The 26050-nt window shown below is 40.2% G+C and overlaps 1 protein-coding gene across 3 annotated transcripts; it reads right to left on the bottom strand.

The window, feature by feature from the left end:
• Positions 1-729: 729 nt before the first annotated feature.
• Positions 730-23992, bottom strand: CTTN (cortactin). 3 transcript variants are annotated; one of them, XM_010711217.2, is made up of 16 exons: positions 23884-23992; positions 23384-23457; positions 21947-22076; positions 19482-19592; positions 18752-18806; positions 18133-18243; positions 17205-17315; positions 16499-16609; positions 15113-15223; positions 13373-13428; positions 12922-12991; positions 12285-12433; positions 4072-4161; positions 3810-3984; positions 3101-3172; positions 730-2519 (listed from the first exon to the last, which is right to left on the bottom strand). In XM_010711217.2, exons 1-16 carry the CDS (start codon positions 23965-23967, stop codon positions 2383-2385), a joined length of 1647 nt encoding a protein of 548 aa, XP_010709519.1. In that variant the 5' UTR covers positions 23968-23992; the 3' UTR covers positions 730-2382. The 3 variants fall into 3 exon arrangements, with proteins under 3 accessions (XP_010709519.1, XP_010709520.1, XP_010709521.1); XM_010711218.2 differs by lacking the exon at positions 15113-15223; XM_010711219.2 differs by lacking the exon at positions 17205-17315.
• Between the last annotated feature and the right edge of the window lie 2058 nt (positions 23993-26050).

The following is a 26050-nucleotide window of genomic DNA, read 5'->3' as shown; positions in this document are numbered from 1 at the left end:
CGTGGTCGGACTCAATGATCTTTAAGGTCTTTTCCAACCTGAGCAATTCTATGATTCCATGAGTCTATGAATCTGACCAGAGGGCGCAGTCCAAAGGACAGATCTTGTCTCTTGAAGTACAAGGTCTCTGAGGATCTTGTACTTCCTCCCAGAATATAAAGCCTCTGACACTTCACGTGGCATTATAATGTTCAGCTTTCAGTAGTGTTGTTTCAAATTCCTGTCAGAGCAGTACACACCAATTGGAATTTGTGGAAAAAGAACAACTAAAAAACAAGCACTTACATTAATATTTTGTTCAGGCAGACACAAGACTATGAAAGCAAGGTTTTATGCAGACTGCCCTCCTAGGATCCAGCTTACACTGCAGTCATGCAGAAGAGCAGAAAAAACTTAAAGCTATTGTAAAATTTTATGTGATTGTAACTGTTAGCCCTGTTTTCAAGTGCACTCCTTGCCTTGCAGCCATCAGTACTCCCAAGTGGGAGTACTTTCCACGTGGGAGTAGGAATAAATGATAAAGCTATTGTGTTTCTGAGGAAAAGAATTATCTGGAAGGCAGCGGCAACCTAGAAGAACGTAGGTGCCCTTCACTACAGTACCAAGCACCATGCAGCAGCTCTCCATAGGAAGCATCCTTTGTCGAACTCAAGTAGGTCCCAGATGAAGCTTGAGATGGGATGAACTACCTGTAACAAACTAACAAAGGAACTTAAAAATACAAAAATATTACATGCAAATGGTTCAAAAAGTTTATTGAATATTTAATTTACAAAAATCATATCTCCCCTATGAGGTGTTCTATGCAAAATTGGATAAAATAAACTGCATATAAAACCCAACCCTAGTAATGCAAATGCAACAGAGAAATGAGACCATGGAAAGGAAAAAATATATATAATCATGACGTACACGACATTCATTAAGGATTGTCCCAACCATCCAAGAATTGGTTCAACACAATGCCTTCCAAGATACATTATATATTTTACCATTTTATACAGGTCTCCTATATTCCATTGGTCCAAATTTACAGTTTAAAAAAATTCTTTGCATTCTTTCTTAGCTACCGTATCAGTTCTGCTTTTCTCATTTGATCAGAAGGTGGAAACAGACAGTACATACATTTAACACGTGCGCTATTAGATGCAACTTACTATCTTTGGTAGGGACCCTAAACCTGCAGAGAAGTCAGCTTTCTAGAATGACAGAAAGTTCAGTTTTAGTTTTGGCAAAGAACAGGTTTAAACCCATTGTTTAGTAGAATGCTACTGGCAGTTTCTGCTGAACATACAAAAAGTACAGATGTCTCTTACATGGTTTAAAAACTGAGATTATTTATAAGGGTTTAAAATCAAATTATTTGTATTAATATTCTTCAACTCAAATATGGTTATGTAAAATGTTATTACTGCACAGCAGGCCTGCCTGTTTCACTGTATGAACAAAGGATGCATTGTACACAAAATGACTGCAATTCTGTCTTGCCCTTTCTCCTCCCTTTAAAGAAATGAGGCTATTCCTGTAGGTAGTCACACAGATTTGGATGCCAGTTTCCCTTTGAGCAAGTAGGAATTTCACTGAGTAACTCAACACTTGTATAGTAATTTTTTCAAGTTTTCCTGTGAAAGATGGGAGAGAAATTGGAACAAAAAGCAAAGAAATTCAGGACAATCAGTGCTAGAGTGTTTTGCTGTCCTCCTCTGGGAAAACATGAAGAGAAGGAGCAAGATGAGGGAAAAAAATAAAAAGAAATCAATGCAATATCCTAAAAACTTCACTTCAAAAGAGAAGGAAAAAGTAACCAGACTGTTTCCTTCATAACATTAATATTCAGTAAATATTGGAGAGTACTTGATTAACTGCCATTAGCTGTAACTTTCAAGCATTCTCTTTGCTTTTTCACATACTATCAAGAAAACAAAAGGAAAAAATTATGCCCCTTCCCAGTCTTGCCCACCCCAATTGCTTAGTGGAAATGCAAATAACCTGCACAGCCATGATTTTCTGAGCTGAAAACATTTAGTGGAAGACTAACTAGACTTAAACACTAGGTAAATCTGCTCACTTATGAGTAAAACATGCAATATTATGACAGACAGCTAATTGTCCTTGGAAAGGCTTTTTATGACAATCACTAATTTGGCAGAGAATGTTTCCAAATGCAGGAAAATCATTTTAAGAGCCTTAGTGAAGAACAGAGTAGTTACAATATATTAGCAACTTCTGTGGCGTAAACATTTTAAAAAGCATCGGCAAAGTATTAAATATAAAAGCAGTATGTATATACCCCTCCATTCTCAGAAAAGCATCATGATTTGTAGTGTATTAAGTCAGATTTATTGACTGGGGAATTAAGGCATAACCAGCAGACAATAGTCTCTATTGTCTCAGCTCCACATAATTCGCTGGGAACAACCCGTATCGGCCTTTGCAGACACCCCTCCACCAGCCATCATCTATCATCTCTATGTTTGTGATGATGTCATCTGGATCAAAGGAGATCTCGTCATCACCCGCTGGAGAGAAAGCAGAAGCAGCTCAGTGTTCGCACACGACCCGTCCCCCTATACTCTCATTGATAGCCCACTAAAGATGCCACGAACACCCATCACCTTCCTGCCTCCCATCAGGGCTGTGAAACAGGGCACCGGACAAAGACAAGCAGCACAGACAGCTGTTTTGTCACCTTCAGCACTGACCCATAGCTGGCTCCCACCCGCTGTATTTTGAGCACATTTCGAACTCAGAGCAGCAATCCCTACATAATACCCTGAAAAGCACTCTTTCTTGAGCTCTTCCTAGATTTAACCAGAGGAGAGCTTAACTGCTCACACCAAGGGTGTAATATGAGTGTTAACACTTAGTTATAAAGATTTTTTTTTAACCTCTGTAATTTCTAGAAGCAGTGGATGGCAGTTTTCATAAATGCCTCAATGTTGCTGTTAAATCACTAACTGTCCTCTTATTAAACATTTTTAACGCTTCATATTTTCACACATTGGTACAAGAGACTACAAGATGGCAGGAAAAGAAAAAAAATCTAGGCTCAGCTTTCAAAAATAAGAGTTTTCACAAGATGAACAAGAGCTTTGCTTACCAGCCTGATAATCATAAAGAGCTATGGCTGTAATTCCAAGTTCATTTTCATATTCATCGTAAGTATTTTCTTCTGAGGGAGAGAGAGAGAAGGGAGAGAAGAAAAATTAAAAGCATAAAGCTACTAGCTATCGTTCTGAGTTTTTTCCTATGGTATTCCTCCTTTCATTCTAATTCTAACGCCACACAGAAAGAAGGGAACAAACCATGCAGGATTTAAACAGTGCTGATGTACTTTCTGAAATGGATTATTTTTTCCTAAACCACATACAATTAAATTCTGACAGGAAGCGTTCTCACCTAGGCATTTAATACAGTATAAAAATAAAAATTATTAGCTTTATAGCACTTAAGAATGTGCCAGGCCAGCAACTGAGCACAAGATCAGCATGTAAGAGTATTTAATACAAATTGTTACGTGTGCATGTCTGGGGGCGTGTGTTAAGCGATTCAGAATTTCCAGAGCAAATATAATTTTAGGAAGCAGAAGAGGTGAGAAAAACAGGAATTCAAAAAGAACTTTTAGTGCCATTAGCTTATTAGTTTTGTCTTCATTTCCTAACTGATGTTTGTTGGTGGGAAATCTTCAAAGCCTCAACAATGACTTCAGAAAACGAGGGCTGTGTGATAGTGGCACAACTACTCACTGGGTCACTCAAAGGACTAAGCCTTCATCACCAAAAGTTTCACATCAGAAATGAACACTTTACCTGCTTGGTAATGGTCTCCTGCCCCTGCCACTTCATAGACTGTCTCTGGTTCATATTCTGCTTCTCTCTGACTCACTGCTTCTTGGTAGTCTGACTCCGTAGTTTTGTAGCCAGATTCCGGCTCGTGTGCTGCTGAGTTCTTGTAGGCAGACTCTGCATCATAGGAAACTGCATCCTGAAAAAACAATTGGTGAGGTTGATCAGGATTTTGTTAAGAGGTTCCTACACTTTGGATCAAAAACTAGGAGGGATGGTAACAAACCTGGTAGACTGGGCTTGAGGGTGTCTTCGGTTCAGCTGGCTGTGTGGTAGGAGATGGTGGTGGAGTTTGTTTTTTGGCTTTAGCTTGCTCCTTTAACAAAGAGAAAGAAAAGCTTCAGTGTAGCTCAGTCACTGTTTGATAAAAGAACAAGAAGCAATCCTCGAATAACAGATAAATGGCATATTTTGAAAGAAACTGGAGCAGGGAGCAGAACAGACCTGGACTGACTGCATCGTTAAACCTGCATGGGGTTTAAAATGGCTATAAAAAAAAGTCAGCAATACTGCAAAGCAGAGGAGGAAAAAAAATGTAGAATCAAAAACTGCACAGAATGTATGGATACATGAATTTAAAAACAGAGCACACAATGTTCTTTGGCACATTTCCACAGGAGCTGCAGGGTTTCTGTGCTCAATACATTCATACTGTTCATTAGCTGATTGGGTCTCATGTACCATTTTAGCTTAAGCCTAGAGAACTTGAAGCCCCCATGTTCTAATTATACTACTGATTTATTGTCCTTGATGAGAAATGATCCTGTAAACTCTTGCAGGTATGCCAAAAACCTGCCAAAGGGAAAGACTGAACAGCTCATGCAAAATTCAATTCTATATGTTGACAACAAGGGGTTTCAAATGTTCAGAAGGGCTGCATGTATTAGAAATGCGGTGGAGAATGTGACTGCTGAGAATAAGGAAAAGGCTGAGGTTCTCACTGTCATCTTTAATATTCAGACTAGTTATCTTCAAGGTATTCAGCCTCCTGTCCTGGAAGTCTAGAGTGAGGTGCAGAATAAACCTCCTACTATTCAGGTGGAAACAGTCAGAGACCTACTACAGCACCTGGACTGTTACTAGTCCTTGGGGCCAGATGAGATCCACCTGAGGATGCTGAGAGAGCTGGTAGACAGGACTGCCAATCTGTGTTCCACCATCTATCAGCAGTCCTTGTCAATCAGAGAGGTCCCAGATGACTGGAGTCTTGCCAATGTGACACCCATGTATAAGAAGGGTTATAAGGAGGATCTGGGGAACTACAGGCTTGTCAGCAGACCTCGGTGCCAAGGAAGGTTCTGAGTGCAATCGCACAGCACATGTGGGACAACCAGAGGATCAGGCCCAGCCAGCATGGTTCATGAAAAGCAGGTTCTGCTTGACTAACATTATCTTCTTATGACTAAGTGATTCATCTGGTGGACAAGGGCTGTTGACATAGCCTATCTAGATTTCTAGATTTCAGCAAAGCCTTTGATACTGTCTGATGGGGAGTGGCCGAGGGAACTGGGATTGCTCAGTCTGGAGAAGAGGAGGCTCAGGGGAGACTTTACCACTCTCTACAATGACCTGGTGAGGTGGTGGTTGGCCTCTTCTCCCAGGTAACTAGCAATAGGACAAAAGGGAATGGCCTCAAGTTGTGTAAGGGGACATTCAGGTTGGATATTAGGAAGAATTTGTTCTCAGAAAGAGTGGTGAGGCACTGGAACAAGCTGTGCAAGGAAATAGTGAAGTCACTGTCCCTGGAGGTGCTTAAGGAAAGAGCAGATGTAGCACTTAAGGACATGGTTTAGTGGGCAATACTGGTGATAGGAGGATGGTTACAGTGGATGATCTTGAGGTCTTTTCCAATCGTAATGATTCTATGATTCCAAATAAAAACAGTATCACTGTACTCCACAATACAAAGAGTAGGAATCTGAATCAAGCGTTCTGGCACTCCAGAATTTCATACCGTGCCACCTGTGAATCAGAGGGCAGAACGACAATTATCACTGGGAAGCCATTCATTAGGAAACCTGAATACCATATCCCAAGAAATGCAACAAAATCATAAAATAGTTGAGGTTGGAAGGGACGTCTGGAGATTAGCTGGTTCAACCTCTCTGCTCAAACAAGGTCCCCTTAGAGCACATTATTCAGGACTGTGTTTGCTTGCATGACTTAAAAAAAGTAATGTTTATACTTCAAGACTACTTATTCAGCTACTTATTTCATTTTACTTCTCTTTGACACAAAGGAAAAGAAATCTGCGTATTTAGGGACAAACTTTCTTCTTTCCTTTTTTTTCTTTTTTCTTTTTTTGGTAGAAAAGGACAGAGAATATAAATTATGGGAGACTGCACTCCAGTTTAGGTCCATCAAATCACAACTTCCCAAAGGATTCTCAGGAGAAATCATAGACCAGAGATGAAATGAGAGGACTTCACTGCAAAAAAATCTTCCTTTTCTTTGTTTGTCACAGCTCAGAAAAAAAATACATCAAACAAAGAAAGGAAAATGTGTCCTGAGAACAGAGCCAGCTTTGAAGTTCAATTCAAAGCTTATGCTGAGTTTTCTGGAAAGAATCTGTCCTAATGCCCTTCTCTTTAACTTCTGTGCTACAGATGAAAAAGTACAAGCAAAGTGTTTATTAGAGCACAAACCTAAGTTTGGGGAGAAACTAACAAGTATCAATTATCAGTATCATTAACAATAATAAAAATTGAATAATGAATAATTATTGAATCATTTCTCCTATGAAATGGGTCTCTGCAATCCAAATTACTGCCTAAGATTGCCACAGCATAATTGCTATAATGCACTTAAATTTCATGTCCCCTCAGGCCACCTTATGGCATTTCCTTGTGGAAGAAGCTGCTCTATGCGAAGCAGTATCTACCATGGTTCTCTAAGGTAGCAGAGGCTAAATCATGAGGCATTTGACTCATTGCAATAGTTAAAGAACAGCTCCCTGAACACCACTTCCCTTTGTGACATATGTGAAAAGCAAAGACGAAAAAGGATTACCAGTAAACTGGATTCTTGAAAGAATGCAGTCCATATGTACATTCCCATTGTGGGAGGGTGTATGCCCACATACTTTCTTAAAGTGAGAGAACTTTCTGTATGAAATAGCTTGCTTAAGTCAAAGAACCTCTGTCCCTTCACAGCACCTGTGGATGGTGCACTTGCATCCTGCCCCTTTCCATGCTCAGCATGGGAGTGAAGGGCAGCACAGCCAAGGCCATTTCAGCTTCCCTTTCACCTCATCCTCCCTTCCTCAGAGCCTATAGAATCACACAATTAACCAGGGAGATGCTTAGACTGGAAAGAGCATTAATCATCTGGTTATGGTAAAATTTAAATACCGCCAGCTTTGGAAAAAACTTCAGATGTGTCCAGGCAACAGAATATCTCCTGTAGCACAAGAAAAATCAAGCATTATGGTTGGAATTTGATTCATACTTACAGCAAAAATAACTCTAAAGACAGAAAGCCATTTTGAGAAAGGGAAAGAAAAAAAAAAAAAGAGACAATAGCCCACTGACTCCTGAGAATCGGTGTTACTGCATTAACTCTTCTGCAGAACTGAAGCTGAAACAAAAGCCCAACAAGAGAGCTAATGGAAAGGTTGAACTTCTCACACACTTTCCAGACTATGAACAGATACAGCGAAAGGGAAGATAGTCCAATGAGAGTAGTAAGCTGAAAGCTTGGCCTTCTAGCATATGAACAACCAGTCATCTCTTCCATACTGATTGGAAAAAATGGCTCCAACTAGGTTGGAACAGGAGGACTCTAACGGTGTGTCATTTGGCATTGGTAGCTTGAAGAGGATTATTTCAAGATTGAGATGAGCGAGACAGAAATTGTTACACAGGTCAGGCTGAGAGAATTGAAGAAGTCCTGAAAGACAAAGGCAGCCCAATACCAAAACATACAGGTGGCATCGAGATGATGAAAGCCAACAGGATGTTGTCCTACCTTACTCTAGCCAAAACACCTGCAACAAAAGCGTCTCCAGAAATACTCCATTTGGGCAGTTTCAGCACTGTCCTTGAGAGTAAGCTTCAACACAAAAGCTTATCTCAAAAAGAAACATCAATACTTTTTCTATGCCAGCTGCACAACGTTTCAAAAACACGCAGTCACTAGAATGGGTTTCTTGCTTTTTGATGAGGATGCAAGAAAGTCTATCAGAGTTCAAGGACTGGCACGTGAACTTCAGAGTCTCCCCACAGCTACCATTTAGTTCAATTTCCACCTTGAAGGAACAAAGAATCTCCCCTAAACCATATTATGTCATCACCTCATAAGAAAAGAAGTAAAGTTCCGATCTCCAGAGCACTAGTATGTAGCTGCTCTCCTCCTCATGGATGTACAGTCATGGTGCAATGGAATTACACAGTATTTCCTAAACCTAGACGAATATACCAATTTCCCCCCTACTTATCAAGGCAGAGGGAACTGGAAGGGTATTCTACGAAAGATGTGGGTGCTACCATACACGAAGGACCTCCTTGCACCTTAAGGAACAGTAACCCGCTTGTAGCAAAGGTGCAGAGCAAAATTGTGCATAAAGCACAAAAAAGGATCACTATGAAGTAACACAGAATTCTCATGTGCCCTAAGAGAGCGTTACATTCTTGAGGTATTGCATAAGAGATGAAGTGTTGTGTTAAGAATAAAGTCTCCTGGAACCCTGGTAAGAGAGCTCCTTCCATTTCAGAGTAGGCAATTGCTCTAAGATAATGAGTGAAGTTTTTTACTTGATATCCAGGTGTTCAAGGATGAGCTGCACTACCTACAAGGACTTAAATGTAGAATCCCCTAGAAACAATGAAATGAAAGTAAGGAAATAACAGTCCTCAGTTATGAGTGTTGTCTAACAACTATCTTTGGTATCTTGGAGATGAACCTACAAAGCTTCAAACAGGCTAACTGAAAAGACCTAAAGGTACCAGTCACCTTTGTCTGAGAATAAAGCAAAAGTAATGATGATGGAATGCAGTTATTGCCAGGTGATAATATATACCTTAGAGAGAGAAATGAAGAAGTAGGATAAATACTAATAAAGTTCATTTTCCTAGGAACTGATATTTCTTAGCAGTTCTCAGCTGTAACTGGGAGCAAGGACTCTCCAAAGCGATTCCATGGATACAGAACAGCTTTATTGACAGTGAAACACTTGCACCATCCATCATCCTGCTTCATGGTTCTTCCTTATCAGAAGAACTGTAAAATATCTACTACATTAAATGCTGCAAGGAAAACAATGTCACTGCAAGTCACAAACCGTAATGCTGCCCAGATCCAATGTGCTAGTGGAAGAAGGTAAGTGAAAAGAAAAGCAAGATCTCTTGAAGATGAAAGAAACTGCTCTTTCAAGAACAACTTACACCCCTCAAGGCTGCCTCCAGGCTGTTTCCAAGAAAAGCTGACACCAGAGTTGACAGGCTAAAGCCCTCTGACTGCAATTGTTGTGCTGATGGCATGGACAAAAACTCAGGAGAATGAGGAGTAAAAAAATCACAGTGCTGGGGGAAAAAAAAATAGATCTAGACACTGGTGATGCATAAGCTTAAATACACTGGAGCATGCTGGGAACATTTGACAATAGTTCAGAAGCACTGACAGCCCAGCAATGGCTAGAGGAGCAATGGGGCTACCAGCTCAACAGCTACACCAGAAGATGGTGGTGATGTACTGATAGCACTTTGCAATCATTTCAGTAGAGGCATTCAACTTTTCTCATCTGAAGAGCTCCAATAACAACTGCTCTGACTGACACATCTCAGCTTCACTGCTCCGAGGGGAACTGAGAGACTCTCCTCAAGGAAAATGTTCAACCTCTCTTTTGCATGGCTGAGTGCCGGAGACTGGTGCCAATGCTGAGAATGACAAAGAGCAGTCCGAGCTGCCTAATGCTCAAAGAGGTGCCCCAGAGCAGGCTTGATGATCTTATCAAAAGAAAGGACTGACTTTTCAACTTCAGATCTTTCTTTCATCTTCTCTCAGCTTTAAGAAATTGGCAGATGCTGTGTTGATGGTGTCACATGTTTTTCCCAAGGACAGTAAAGAAACCGAAACAGTGCTGTGGGAAGGTATTTAAATTTCACAGCACACAGAGATGAAGGGTAGCATTAAAGAAATCACTGATATACACAAAGACCAATTCCCACTCATTTTCTGATAAACATATGCAGTGAATATATGCTCGTACTGTGCTTCCTGAAGCCATAAAGCAAAAGAGGTCATAAGCTGAAAGAAAAAAAGAAGAAAAAAAAACACAGCAATTGCTTTGATTGGAGAAACCTGACCCATCCTATAAAGCTAGAATTTGCCCAATTTCAAACAGAAGTTAAAAGGGAGTTAACAGCTTTTCAAAGTCAAGCAATACACAAAATACACAAGTCATGCTGTTTCAGCACAGGAAAACTACAAAGCTATTTCAGAAGCAGCACTGGTCTGCACACCTGTGAACAGCAGAGCTGAGAACCCAATCATCAAATCAGGCAAGGTTAACTAGATGTTTTATTTGGTACTATTAATTTTCTGCTTTTGCGTAGCTGTGTAACTGCTTTGCTGGCATAGGGAATAAAGTGGCTCAGTAGTCAGCTGATAAATACATAAACTATGCTGCTTTAGGCTAGTTTAATTGATGTGAAGTACACACTGGTTTCACTGCAGTTGCATTCTTCTTAGTCTAGGAATATCTGAGCTACACTGTGAATACAGTTTTTCATATACATAAAACAAATTATTTACACCAAGGTTAAAGTGGTGATCAATCAGACCGTGCTGGTGCACTGGGATAAACATCACATGGTGGCATTCTTCAACAGCTTCCTGCTCAGGGAAGTAGCTACCACGTGTGAAAAAAGCAGTCAGTGAGCACTGTCACACTTGTTATTAAACAGAGGACTGAACAGTTTTGAGAAAACAGCTGACAGTCAGTTCTAGATTTCATGTGTCACACTGAGGATGTCGAGACAATTTCATATGCAAGAGAATTTATTACTGAAGTCTGTAGTGGATGGCATCCATTGACTCTTAACAAAAGTTATTTTTGAGGAAAAATTTAAAAACAAAAGAGGGGAGGGAGAAAATGAGAATTGGGAGGAGCAGGGGGAACTCTCCAATAATCAGCAGAAAAGAGCAGCAACGAGGATCTCAAAGAACTATTCACTGTGCAGTGTCTCCTCAACATAAAAAAGTGGCAACACTGAAGATGATGAGGATGAGGATTTTGCTGTGCACCTCCCTGAGTTGAACATACTTTTCATCAAAATCCGTTCAATCTCCCTGCTAGTATTCCTGTTTGTGACACTATTAGCTCTGGTTGGAGCGTGCTAGCTGAGCACCAGTGTTGCCTACAAGTTGCCTGTTACATCTCAGTGCAGGGGAATGGCTAGGTAGCATTCACCCAGTGTTTAAAAGACCACTATTTTTTTTTGTGCACTGTGCTTAGTCTTCTATTTCTATGAAGCAAGAAGTGAAGGAGAAAGGAGGGACTATTCTAATACTACTAACAGCTGCTTTCCAGTCCATGGCATGACAGAAAGTATGCATACTTTTAAGTATGAGGTCATGAAATCAGAATAACAGCATGTATCCATGGGGGAAACTGCCACAGTAGCTCTGGACAAACACTGCTAATGCAGCTTGCATGAAAGGTTAGAGCTGCAAACAGCCATCCCTCAGTATTACTGACACTAAGGCACTTCAGGCATCACAAAACACAGCAAATGAACTAGACACAAAAGACTAGTCCTTCCACCTAGCAGCAGAATTTCGCTAAGCATGCAAATTCTATAAAGCAGATAAGACGTACCTTCTGACTAAACACCCCCTGGAATTATTTTGCTTATGATTTACATGCAAATCACTAACTCTTTAAGCACACTGATGCCAAAAGTCATTTTCTGAATTTCCAAACCAAGATTTATTTAGCCTCTGGAACACTATCTCCCCTCATCTCATGAATGTGTAACACCAATGGACGATAATCACCATCTTCAACAATACCGATTCCAAAGAAACAGCATCACTGTCATCATACTATCAACATTTAGGTGACCACGTGTCTCTCCCTTACAAACTCCTTCATGCCCAATGGAATCTGGTATTACTGAAAGGCAGAAGTATGACAAGGTTAGGCTATAGAGATTAGCATCCAAGATAAGCATACTTCTTTTGGAACGGGCCAGATACAAAAATGATACACTATCAGGTATTTATTACTCCATCACCATATTTGATGTCTGAAATGCAGACAATGCATGTTAATAGACAGCTGGCTTTGCAAACAGATAAAGCACAGGAAGAAACACACACAGACCTTTAAAGCCCAGCAGTTACAGGGGAAAATATATTTACTTAAAAGATTTTTTTCTCCCAACTTTACATTGAAACACACTAGACATGCTACTCGAATAGGATTTGAGTCCTACTGACCTCCAATTTCCTTCGAGCCTCTTCCTGTTCTTGTTTCTCCCTTGCCATTCTTTGTGCTCTCTCAGCTTCTGCCTTCCTTCGGTCTTCCTGTTCTTTCTCCTTGGCGAGGTTTTCAAAGTTAGCTCTAATGCTACTTGTTTTATTAGCAACTGTAATTAAAAATAAAATATGTTGTTGCTTAAAGTTCTCTCTAACAGCAGCATAGAACGAATTTACAGTAAAATTTCTGCAAGGATTAACCATGTTTCTGCAGTTTCTTCTCTTTGAGCTCATAGCTGATTTAGGAAAGTAATTCTATCTCTCTCATCCTCTCCTTTCCTTCCAACCCCAAACCTCTTGTGCAACACAGCATTTTCTCTGCAACCCTTTTCCTTCCTTTCCTTTATGGTACAGCCTCTACCACCCTGTTTCCCTACTCAGACTTCTCTCCACTCTGATGCTCAGTATTGTCTCTTCTTCAATTATATCGAACCTCGAAGGTAAAACATTAACTTCTGACTTCAGAAGAAGCTGAAGTTGCCAGAGATCCACAGGTACAGCAGTTCCCTCCTTATTCATCACTATTTCATCAACAGTAACAGCCAGGACTTCTGAAGATTATCACCTTCAGAGAAAGGATATGGGTACTATGTCTTACCAGCTTCTACTGGCTTAGTTTTCTGATATGTTGGAGTTGGTTTCTCAATATCTTCAAAAGTTGCTGCATTCTATCATTAATAAAGAAAAGAGAAAGTTTAAAAAGATACAAATTCATGAAGACATTTCAGACAGCTTCAACCTCTTCTTATTCTTTCATTAAGATTTTGCTTTTCTTTCATTTTCATGCTGCAGCTTTCCATACTTCATATATCTACAAATATTTATGTACACATATATATACACACACACTACATATATGTACACACATACATATGTGCATAAACCAGCATCAAGCTCACTTGCTTATTAAGGAACTAGAAAAGCACAGATGAACTCCAGTGACAGACTGAAAAAGCATCTATAAACGAAGAGCTGAACGATACAGATTGAAGCATGCTGGTTTTTATCCCTAGAGGCTATTTAAGTGATAGCTATTTTAAGAGACTTACCTTATCCATCCGATCTTTCTGTACACCATACTTCCCACCAAATCCTTTTGAATAATCTAAAAAGCAGGACAGAAGGGTCAGTGTGGGGAATTTGCCCATCCATCTCTCCGCCAAATGCAAATAGCCATTTCAAATGCAAATAGCCATTTCAGCTGCATGCAAAGACAAAGTGACAGCCGCCAAAGAAAATGCAACTTGTTTTTTGATGCAGAAAGGATACATAACCACAAGAGCCTTCAGGTACACCAGCAGAGGAAAGACTGCGGGCCACATGCATTCTCTGAGTAAACATTAAGCTGAGGACTGATAAGGTATCAAGCAAGGAGTAAGGGATGAGCCCTTCTAATGCATCACTTCTGTAACACAGCCTTTCACAGCACCAACTTTTAGCCCTCTGCAGTGATGGTATAACCTAAGTCACTTCTGCTTTGCTCAAAGAGTGACATCCAGTCTTTGCTGACCACAGAGGTGGCTTTTTTTCTTCCTTCTTAAATTCTACATACGGCAGGAAAATTTAACAAATCTCATGTTTGGAAGTTTTGGTTATGATATCCAACTGCTGAATATTAATGTTATTGGTAATAACTCCTGCTATCCCTACGGAGAGGGGCAGTTCCACAAGACAGCACGACTGTGACAACTCACCACTAAAGAACAGGGTGGCCCTGCTGCTCTTTACCACTGCAAACTACACACTCTTGCTCTCACCCAATGCTGACTCCAGCACTTGTTCCACTCCAGAAGTGGCTAATTCACTAGTGGTATAAAAAGAAAGAAGTACTAACAAGAGTAGCTTTGCACTATTTCTAGAGAATTGTTCTCAGAGAAACGTCCAACAAGCACCAGAGCCAGTGCAGCAGAAGCAGCAAGAGTGTGTGGCTGAGAAAACACCACTTTCTGGTGGCAATGAGCTCTCGAACTGTCTGTAGGAACAAGCACCAGACTCTGCAGATGGACAGGCTTTCCTATACATCCCTAAAATAAAATTACAACTACTACTCTTCCTGTCAGCCCCAAAATTGCTGGGGACTCCTAACCAGCTATTTTAGCGTAGTACTTGGGGTCTGCTAACAGCACACTGGACACTCAAAAGTTCGAATATACTGATAATCAGAATGAACAACCTAATTCTCTTCAGCTTTGTATGTATTTTCAGCCAGAATAAATATACTACACTTACATTTTCCTGATCCAGACTTCTCACTTTAAGATAACGGAAAACCAGGAATTCATGGTTTGTACCCCAACTATTTCACAATGAATAAAGAGAGCATTATAACAGTATTTGCTCACCCAAGAACCACAAACATCCCCTACTTCTTGTTTTAAAGACTACAATTAGACAATTTTGCTTGTTAAGGGTTACATGCACGGTCCTTATCTGAATATTTTTCTACCAATTTATCCAGGCAAAATTTCACACTTAGACTTCAGAACTGGTAAGCATATCATTAACAGCATATTAATTATTACGTTGTTACTATCACATTGTATGTATAGTCATTAACTAAATGCATTTTGTTTTAGAGCTGTTAACTAAACACTGGATATCCTTTCCTGAACACAGGCCTGTTTCGTGTAACATTTTAAGAATAAAATGGAAGAACATTGCTAGATCATGTAGGAACAGAAGCGCAAGAAAGTGCCTGCACATTACTAGCATCGATCTACATAGAGAACTATTTAAGACTGTGTGAGAAGTGGCTGCACTATTGAGAAAGTAACAAGTGAAAACGGTGCCTTGTTGAGATTCATGCTTGGCTAGTTTCTCCTTGTAATCAAACCCCACAGCAGATGGGTCCTGCCTTTCTGTCTGTACACCAAATTTCCCTCCGAAACCACTCTTATAGTCTGAAAAAGCCACATGTAATACATTAAAATGAAAGGAGGAAAATAACAAAGTTTAGTCACAGAGACACTCAAAGATCATTTTTTGCAATATTTCTCAATTCCCAATAATTTCAAATGGTTAAAAAATGGTTAAAAAATTCTCAGTGCGCTTTTGTACAAGTAAATTCAGAAGTTTCCACTTGAGACTAGAAAGAGATCAATGCAATTTATCACACACTGGAACAACATTCTGCAGTCACAGAAAAACAGCAATTCTAAACATTTTTCATACATACTGCATAATGCACTTGCATTTGATCAACATTCTGAACACAGACACACACGGTATATTTACCAAAACAAAACAAGATACAAGAGGATTAGCACTTAAGGATGAAATGGGCTTTCCTTCATCACCATGGTTAATACCTGAATGCTACACATCTGACTGTTTAAAGAGGTGTTCAAATAGTGTCCACAGACACTAGCCATCAAATATCCCTGATATCACAGCACTGTTTAAAGGAAGAAGCAACATTCCTGCTGTTACAGCAGCTGGAGGAAATTCTCACCCAACAGCTATGATCATTTTCTACTGCTGCCTAAAGACAGCCATTTTAATGAATGGTATAAAATGAGGGCACAAAGCCAGGGATTCAGGTATTAATCCTCTAGCAACAAACCTAGAGCACCCAACAGAGTAATATTTTGAGGATCACATTTAATTTAAGAAATTTTAGCTTAAGTAAGTATTAAGGTAATTTCTTTAAGTTAAAGACTAGTGACAGGCAGGGAAGCAATGGTTGTTGTGGAACTTTTCATCTGGGAACCAATCTTTCATGGGAATAGATATCTCAGACAATGAGATAGGACAGTACTAGATACTAGATTTCCACTGCACGGAAATTGGGTGTAGAACCCAAACCAAAAAGGCAGATTATTTGTGAAGGCCCTCATGGAAAGTACAGAGAAACTGTTAATTTGTGGCTTGTACAAATCAACTAATAAAGTAAAAAAAAAAAAATACCAGGCTACCTGCAGACTTGTTAGGCTTCTCCAGTGAGAACTTAGCTAAGTCCAAATTTTCAGGGACTCAGAAGCAGATGTGCTTAACCTGCTTTGCAGACACCAGTACAACCAATACACAGCAACAGTTCAAACACAGAAAAAGGAGATTTGTGTTAGCACTGTAAGACTGCAGCTAACGATACCAGGGGAGGAGGATTCACACAGGGAAGAGAAAAGTGGGTATCAGGGAAGATGAAAAGAGCGGCTAAGAATCATGAACTGATATACCTTTCTGGGATTCATGCAGCTGCACTTTCTCCTGATGATCCCAGCCAAGTGCACATTTGTCTTGTCTGTCTGTCTGCACACCAAACTTGCCTCCAAACCCCTTCACATAATCTGTATGCACGAAGTTTCAGAAAACATTAATACAGCTGATGATTCTAAGCAGTACTTTGAAAAAAATGGCAGATATGTTACAGGGTAAGTTGCCCTATTGATGATGATTTAATGATGATAATGCTTTCATTATTTTCCCCCTGATAAAGTGAACAACACCCATTTGGTAACTCTAGGACCACAGTGCAAGAAGACACCAAAAATCCAGTGTAGATTACAGCATATAGTCTCAATAATATTCAGAAACTTAGAGAATTTGATGTACTTTCTATCTAAAGCCATAAAATACACACATAAATATGCATAAAGCAGATATATATATAAAGAAGGATTTTTGACACTGTCTCTGAATACCATAGATCAATACAGTTACACGCTTATTTCAATAATATCCATGTGGATATAAGATCCTTTGGAAATCAGATTGTGAAACTCAGGGACAGTTTCCAATGTCTTCTTCTACATCTAAAGGAAATAGAAATCTACATACACAAAAGGCAAACACACATTTACCACCAACAACAAAAATTATGTCTTCCTTGATTGGAAAGGTTGATTGTTTTGAACCAGTATTTTTAAATAAGATAATAAAAACCTTTCTGTGATTCATGTTTTTCCGTTTTGCCTTGATATTCAAAGCCAACAGCACTTTTGTCCACTTTGTCCTTGTCAACACCATATTTACCACCAAAGCCCTTGGAATAATCTAGAGATAAGAGTGAAGAGTTTTGTTTGTAAGTGTTCAACAACAAAATGTTACCTTGAAAAATTGTGACAATCAGATGAGCTAACATTAAATTACATATTAAAAGAAGTACTGACATCCCCTGTTAATTTTGATTCAGGACACTGAAGTCATAAATTCTTCAGAATATGGTCTCTCAGATGGAAAATAAAATGTCACCATATGTATTTCAACTACAAGGTGATAGCAGCAGTTCTGTTATTGGACTCCTTGACGAAATTCTTAAGACACTTATAGGGAAGTGAACTTCAAGAAACATGTCAGCAACAGCCTGTCTGCTTCTAAACAAACACCGCGTTCTTCTTAGTATTTCTAGAGTGCAAATATTTCTTTGAGGTAAACAAAAAACGGATGGCAAAAATGTCAATTTTTCAATAAAATACTTGATTTTTGGATCAGGTATGCCTAGAAATGTGATTAGCAACCCAGTATTAATTCCAAACACTGCTGACTTTGATAAATATTTCATTACACCAATAGCTGATACTTTTAGAAACACCCTGCTGTGGTTAAACTGCTCACAGTATTTTAACCCATAGCTTTTCAAATTGCAAAAAACTGTTGACAAACCTGCGTGCCCTGCCTCCAACGTAACGTCAGAAGGATCATCATTTAAGAAAAGTTAGAAACTAAGTTCTAGGCTTCTTTATTAGAGGCTGAAGTTTTCAGCAACATAAATTGTATAAAGTGGGCTATGAGTAGAACGGATGGAGAAAAAAAATTTACAACACTGCCTGTCATTAATGCCTACCATGTCAGAATATGAATCCATGCTCACCTTTTTGTGACTCATGCTTCTCAGTTTTACCCTGGTAATCAAATCCCACTGCACTCTTGTCCACCCTGTCAGCTTGCACTCCATATTTTCCACCAAAACCACTTGAGTAGTCTGCATTGAGAGGAAAGAACAAGAAAAACGAAACAAAGAAGCTTCCACTACAAGCATATTCTAGAAATTAATGGGAAAGAAAAAAAAGCCTGTTATTTTAGCATTGAAATATTACTCTTTGGTATAGGAAATTAAGTTTAAAATTAAGCACAGAAAATAAGGAATGCTACAGTCCTTGTAGTTTCCAAGGCTTCCTCTTAAACCGGGGTTCAATAAAGCGAAGAACAATTCCTACTTTAAAATGTTCCAGAACCTTACTTCTACAAGAAAAGTAAGACTTGCAATGACACACTATTTTGTTTAATTAAAACCTCACAAACTCATGAAATTGCCTTAAAACTAATTCTTTCATCTTCTCTTCCCCTCAGATCTCTCAATATTTGATTAATTGACAATGATATATTGAGGCCTCACTAAACAAGGTCCTTCACCAACAATAAAAGAATGAACACCTATTCAAATAATTTTAAAAACCTGTATTACAGAGGCAATCATCTCACCACTTTACCTTTTTGGGAAGCATGTTTCTCAGTCTTCCCCTGGTATTCAAACCCAACAGCTGACTGGAAGAGAAATAAAAATGCACGACAAGATGTTAGACATTTGTAGAAAAACTACTTGCACTTCAGTGGATAAACAGCACTGAAAGTTCCTGTGTCTTTCCATACTGCTCTGACTTTTTGGATTGGGTACACCCACTTAAAATATACAGGCCATATTCATTTACACCACAATCAATAAACGCTTTTGTTTTTGTCATTCCTTGCCAAAATAAAATTTTCCTAGCCAAATACTGTTGTCTTGCAATTTAGTTCAGCAATTTAGTACAGCAGAAGTTTCATACAATAGAAATGCAGTATTTCTACACAAGGGCTGTTATGCACTCTTGGCAGGACATTCCAGGGATCTTGCACAGTAGTTCACATTGCAGTGCAAGACAAAGCTTCCCCAAGGCCTTCCATCTCTAGCAGTCACACTGATTTTACCCTCACCAAAAGAGCACACACCAGCTAAAAGTCAGTCATATGTTAACATCTCTTTTCAACTCTACTCCCATGCTATTTCCCATGCTTTTGCTTTGCTTTAAACAGAAATTTATCAACTTAACAGTCCCTGATAGCTTACTGCTAAACTTCAAACACAACAGGGAGAACAAATGTGGCAGTTTTTCAGCTGTATATATGAACTGATAAACTCAGCTACTGTGAGTAGCTGTAGTACCAGGAGAAATTGCTTACCTGGTCAACTCTGTCAGTTTGTACTCCAAACTTGCCTCCAAATCCTTTCACAGAATCCACTTGGGAGCAATGCTTAGAAAGCTTTGACTGGTACTCGTGTCCAACAGCTGACTAAAAGAAAGTGGAAAGCTCAGAAACAGGCAGCAGTTCTGTACAGTTCTGTATGCAGGAGAAAATGTTATCTAAGTTATCTGAAGTAACAAACATGCACCTCTTCCTGCTGAAATCACTGGTCACTGAGGAGCCTTTAGGAGACTTTCACCATGCTACCTAAACAGCACAGTCAAAGGAAGTTCCAAGAGTTTGACAGCAATGACTGTATTTTATGGACGTTGTTTTACACTCCGCATTTTTACCTCAAATCACAGGCATGAAAAAAAAGAAAGATACAGGCAAAATCTTGATGGTGTTCATCCAAAATTTAAATTAAGGATTAGTTGCAGATAAAATACCAACGTTTCAGCCCCACAGCCTCCATCTTTGACCAGAAAGCAAGCTGAACACAGCAACTGCAGGAGCAGTCATGTTTCGCTGCCGCTGGCTTCAGGTAGGGCAGGAGGATATGTAATTACACACCTGAAAGTGCATCCTCCCCTGCTCACAGATAACACTTTCTAGTGTTACCTTAACCTAGAGCTTGGGTGCTCCCCTAGCTCCTGGAATCAGTGCTGAAGCCATGCACCTTGGGGGTGCTACATCCCACAGCAAGGTGCTCTCTTCCACGTCCAGTGCCAAAGCTGAGCATCAGCCAGAGCAACCTGCAATTTTCCACTTAAATCTGACACCTGAGGCTGCTGCTCACATGTGCACAACCACCACGTCTAAAGGGGGGAGTGAGAGAGAAAGAGGATTTTACACTGTTGGACAAATTGAGGTAGGTAAGGTTAACAATGTTTTCTTTACATGACACCAGAAAAGAGAGTTCCTCACGGCATGTCATTAAATATACAGCATCATAACATATACCTTTATAAAAAAAATATATAGAAAAAAATTTTTTCTTCAAAGTTTGTATTTCAGAGTAAGTTGCACTCTTAATTCCCCAGTATAAAACTCTGCTATCTTTTAAATCAGTGATGGAAGCCTGGCATATGGAGTTATATAGCTTTTCATTTTAGGACTGTGTCATGGTTTTGTACAGCAGAAAGTCTTCCTTCGATGGGAACATCTCAGTGATGAAGTTGTATAACTACAGCTGCAAGTAAGAAAGCATTCATTAAAAACTAAATTACAAATGCCTCCCACCAATACCATTCATACGGGCACAACTATCAGGTTTTTCCTGATGGTTAATTTTGGTTTATGGGAAACAGTGCTTGCTTTAGTTTATTTTTTTTCTTTTTTCTTTTTCTCCCATCAACACGGGATAAACTGCTGACACCAGATTGCTATGCAGTTGCAGAATAGGCCTCAGGATTGAATCTGGTGATCAGTTCCTTTCCCAGATTCAACTGGTTAGGTTAGTCTATTTCAAAGGCAAAGGCCCACTGAGAATTATACAGCAATTTACTCTGAAATATGGCAAGAATTTAAGGCTGCCTAATTACTAGAAATACAAAAAGCAAACTAAGTAGGAAAATAAAATCATTCACATTCAGGAAACAGTTTGGTTTTTAATTTTAACTAAGTGTGAGAAAGAAACTAGCCAGGATTTGATATGACTGTCTAAGTACCACACAGCTAATAGAATTACCTTAAAAATTACCATAACTTTTGTTAATAGAGTGCAGCTTAGCCATCACATCCTTATGTAAAACACTGCCATCTGACTGAAGTATAATGATTCTTTAAATGCTTGTATTACTTGTCAGTATTCACACATTATCACTGTTTAAGAGAGCTACCCGCTAATTTAAAAGAAGCAGCAAACCCTTTTCCTCACTCTTTGGAAACCTGAACATGCATAGAGGAGCAGGCACACCACTGAAATTAAAATAATGCTAGATTTATTCATGCGTGAAGTACTTTCTTAATTTAGAAATACACATTTAGAAACTTGACTGCTGACTCCGAGGAAATCCACCCAGGATGTAAGAATGCAGGCTTGCTCTAACAGCAGGATAAGCGTCGCTCACACGTGTGGACCTACCACACATCCTAGAACTTCCCCCTCATCATTCACAGATTCCTAATTTGCTACCTGAAATAGGTGTTCCTGGTACTTCGTATGCTTCAGTTCACCTTTTTCTGTAGTAGAATCCCGACTAAAGTAGAAAAGACCAGATGTTCTGCCAGACTTGGGTGGTAGTGGTCACATGCAGCCTTGTCACAGCTCTACAAAGGTGATGTCCTCAAACTGAGCCACTGCTGTTTATAGCTTATACCACAATCTGAGCTTCTGTATCAATGATTCTGGCAAAGCAGGAACAACAGCCTTCACCTTCAACTCACGTGCGTGGCTGTCTGACCAATGGCAAGGAGAGTCAAGGCTTATATCATCATCCCAGGAGACCATGCAGACTTACTTTATCCATGCGATCTTGTTCAACGCCAAACTTCCCTCCATAGCCATGGGAAGCTTTTGGTCCCGTTTCAAGCTCCTTCTCTTTGATGGTCTGGTGTTCTTGGAATACATTCTCTCTCAGTTGATGAATACTTTAAAGACAGACAATTAAGCAGCAAGATTTACGAAGAAAGGTTCAGAAGATAATTTCAAAAAGATGCAAAATAAATAATAAGTAGGTAATTCAGAAGTCAGACAATTTACATTTTTGAAGCCCTACCCAATTTTCAATTCACAATGCACTTCATATTCTGAGAATCAGAATTTATTTCAGTGTAGAGCACTGTTTGAAAAGAAGTGTTGGTTTTAAGACACATAGAAGAGTATTTTGCTATTTGAAATATCTTTCAATCCATTGCCATGAATTCATAAGTGCCTCAAATACATCTTCTTCTTACATCCTAATTTAAATTCTTCTTAACACTTTTACTTACATGGCAACTTTTCAGAATAGGGAACATCTCTTACACAGTCCCTATGGTAACAGGACTCTGATTCCAAACAAGCATTTTGGACACAACTGTAATACCAAATAAGGATGCAAGGAGACATTCATTTCTTCTTCCTCAGGTATTCTCCTGCAATGCAGGAACTGAAACTGTGGTAGCACAGACTATGTACAAGAAGGACAAACCCAGACGGCAATCTGGATTCCTTAAAGCACTTTCCACCTGAGACTGAAGTGTCCCCAGCACAACTCAGCCAGCAGGTGTCAGCGCTGCTCTGCACAGAAGGCAGAGCACAGCTGATCCCAAAAGCAAGCCACGCTGATCACATTCATTCTCAGCTTCAAAACACGGGGCTGGATACCAAGAAACAGAAAAGCAAAACAGAATCGAGGACCACAATCATGTATTTCCTAAATCACAGATATCCTAAAATTGCTCTTAAGTCTCAGGCACTTTTCATAAAGAGTACGAGATTCAGAAGAGGGACTGTTTGTTTCATGTTGCTTTCGTGATGCATTCATTCTTTGAGTCTGTCACATGAGTCCATTTGTTAATTTGCCACAATTTTTTCAAATTGATTGCAGATTTCTAAACAAAGCCTGAGAACTAAGAGACTAAATCTACTCTTAGTGTCAAATGCAGCTGCTCAGATCACCCAATACAAATCCCTGGCAGTATTGGTTCTCTCACCCAAAAATAACAAAGAAACTTCCCAAACACAAAGAAGCAGGCAAAACATCACTGCCAGTTAAAAAGCAAGATTTAAGAGTTCTTACATCATAACTCTGATCTTAATTTCAGATTTGAAGGTGCTGACGTAGATGAAAAATTAGCAATGTGACAAATAATCAGTCTTCTACAGTCTCGTTTTAATTATGAGGAGAACATGAAATGATTAAGAGTTGCCTGGGATTGTGGCTATTAATAGATTTGAAAAAGAGCTGCTTTACTTGATGTGCTCTTGATGGCCGGATCCTTTCACAGTTTTAGCCCCCCAGCGCTGCTCTTTCTCACTCACGTCATTCTGTGAAGGACACACAAAAAGCGTTAAGAACCCAAAGATGTTACCAGTTATTCACAGCAAAACCTGCCAGAAGTCGGCAAGATCCAAGAGTCAGAAAACCAACTACTTCTGCTTTTGCTTCTGCAAGCCCTGTGCATTTCCCATTGCATAAGGCACTTTCTACCCCAAAAAGCTGCTGCTTCAAATCACTCTCATGCACAAGTGATTGATTTAAATCACTTCCATGAAGACTTCCCTGCAGCATCCAAGCAAAACAAGATAGCTTTGTTCATCCCACACAGAAAATCCTAATTCTCTCCTCTTCCAGGAAGATGCTCCTACCAGTTTGCCTTGCTTAGATATACCCAGCCACCCCCCCCCCACTGCAGAATTTCAGCATGTTACACCACACAGTTGCAGTGAATAGATGAGATCTGAAAGCCGTACCACAAAGTCGGGATCTGTCTCCCAGTCATCTGCTCCATCATCTTGGCTGACGGCAATGGCGTGACCTGCAGTAGCCTTCCACATCTGCAACACCACCAGAAGCAGCACCGTCACACTCCCGTTACACAGAAACTCACTTTCCCTTCTGTGTACGCTGACAGAAGCACAACCCAAAATTCCAAGCAAAGGACACAAACGTCAGCTATCTCTGCAGTCGTTGGCTCTCAGACTGTTTAGACCACCACATCCTTAGTTTTTCTACTGGCACTGCAGAAAGATTAGCAGCAATCAAAGATGAAATTTCAAAGAGACCAAGGAAGCCTCTCCTTACCCAAATTAACACGTGGTTTTTCTTCACTCAGTGGTAGCACCCTTTGTACCTCTGCACTAAAGTTTTCTGTTCAGGCAGCTTTCCTGCTGCAATTCCGGACCCTGTGCATGTGCTTAGGGCATAGCAATAGCTGTTTTCCACCAGCCACTCATAATGACAAGCGTGATATTGTGCTCCACGTGCTGCCTCAGATGTGCGATGACTTACGAGAAATCCAAACAACTACAAGAATTTGCATACAATCTAGACACTGGTCTACTTGCCTGCAACAACAGGGTATGCAAGTTGCTGCATTTCTCAGATAATCCCCTGTGAAACATGCAAAACTCAGCGCCCCAGCTGACTTGCGGGAAGAATAGAGGGCAAATGCTGGTGCGATGATAGCAGGAAGCAAAAGGCAAGCACTAACATCCCAAAACAACAGCCAGAGCACTTTGGGTATCTCCCTTTCTGGAAATACTATACCCAGTAGAGTATCAGGTTGGGCACTTTAATTAACACTTCTGAACATGACCAGGGAGCACAGTGTATCACCTGCCTGGTGCTAGTGGCTGTATTTTACAAAGCTTATTCAAGAAAAATTATATTTTTATACATATATATATATATATATACATACATAATGTATATTTCTGAAGAGCCAACCAAAGTCAACAACAAAAAGCTCTCTGTTCTCCCAGCTTTTTCATGTTCATGAGTCAGAGGAAGGATTTTTCTTTCTACTTGTACCACTAGAGTACAGTTCTTGAACGTTCCATCATCCTGTTTATTTACCTTCACTTTTTTTATTAGGAATAGTTTACAAAGATTATTAACGTGGACTATTTCTTTCGCACAAACATAACTCAGGAGGTAGAATGAAAATTCCATTTTAAATATGTAATTAATAATTCGCAGTGAAGTTTATACTATAGCAACAAAATCCTGCTTGCTCTGCAGTCTAACAGAACGAACCAGCGGGCCAGCACGTCAGAAATGCCAGGATTTGGAATAAGAACGAGAGTGACTGAGAAATAATCAAACCAACAACAGCAAACCACAGACTGTTCCTGGAGAGGGGTGAGAAGAGAGCAGAGCACACCCTGACAAAGCAGCAGTATGTTTCCTATTTCTTTTGTTCATGTCTCCCACCTCCAAATTCCTATGGCAACTGAGAAGTACCATTTGATGAACCACTTAATATCTAAAAGCCTTGTAAGACCAAGAACTTATAACAAAATCCTCCAGGACAGCTTCCTTCCTCAGGAGCATAGTTCAAGCATTCGCTTGACTTTTCGTCTTTTGTAATTCAGTTACGTTTGGCAGCAAGAGGACTAAATCTTCAGGTCAGGATTTTTCTCTCTCCTCCTCCTCAGATTCTCACAGAGGACAGCCGAGGAAGAGAGGACTTCACACACACGCCCTCACCGAGCCCAGCACCACCAGGTTTAGCCCTAAGCCCCGCACAGAGGCACAAACGCCCGCCCCGGCCCAGCCCCGCAAGTCGCACAGCCAGCTGCGAGCCGGCGGGATCAGGCCCGGTTTGCACAGCAGCCCACTGCTCCAGCATCTCTTCCAAGGCAGGATGTGGACGAATATGATCTGCCTGTGAGTCAGCGACTCACATGGGCAAATTACTGAAGGAAAACCAGAATATTACGTTTCCGGAGCATCGAGGCTAGAAATAAGTTCGGAACCCATCGGGCCAGCTCCGTCCTTTACCCTACCGTGACCAATGGAAGCAGCTGGACCCCCCAGCACCGTCCGAGCAGCGGCCATCTGCAGGGCCGCGCCGGCACCGGGAGAGCAGGGCGGGCAGAGCCCAGCGCCGCGCCCGTCCGCGGGCACCCGGGGCCC

Source organism: Meleagris gallopavo, chromosome 5 (assembly GCF_000146605.3).
Source record: "Meleagris gallopavo isolate NT-WF06-2002-E0010 breed Aviagen turkey brand Nicholas breeding stock chromosome 5, Turkey_5.1, whole genome shotgun sequence".
Classification (NCBI taxonomy): domain Eukaryota; kingdom Metazoa; phylum Chordata; class Aves; order Galliformes; family Phasianidae; genus Meleagris; species Meleagris gallopavo.
The sequence above is the reverse complement of the archived record's forward strand: the minus strand, read 5'-3'. Positions and strand labels throughout refer to the sequence as shown.

What these genes read in the sequence shown, in the direction of transcription:
- CTTN (XM_010711217.2), bottom strand. Translation starts at nt 23,967, where the DNA reads ATGTGGAAGGCTACTGCAGGTCACGCCATTGCCGTCAGCCAAGATGAT. An exon ending in GGCCATCAAGAGCACATCAA is followed by an intron (nt 22,077 to 23,383) that starts GTAAAGCAGCTC and finishes CTGTCTTTAAAG; the next exon opens with TATTCATCAACTGAGAGAGA. An exon ending in GAAACATGCTTCCCAAAAAG is followed by an intron (nt 18,244 to 18,751) that starts GTAAAGTGGTGA and finishes CTCTCAATGCAG; the next exon opens with ACTACTCAAGTGGTTTTGGT.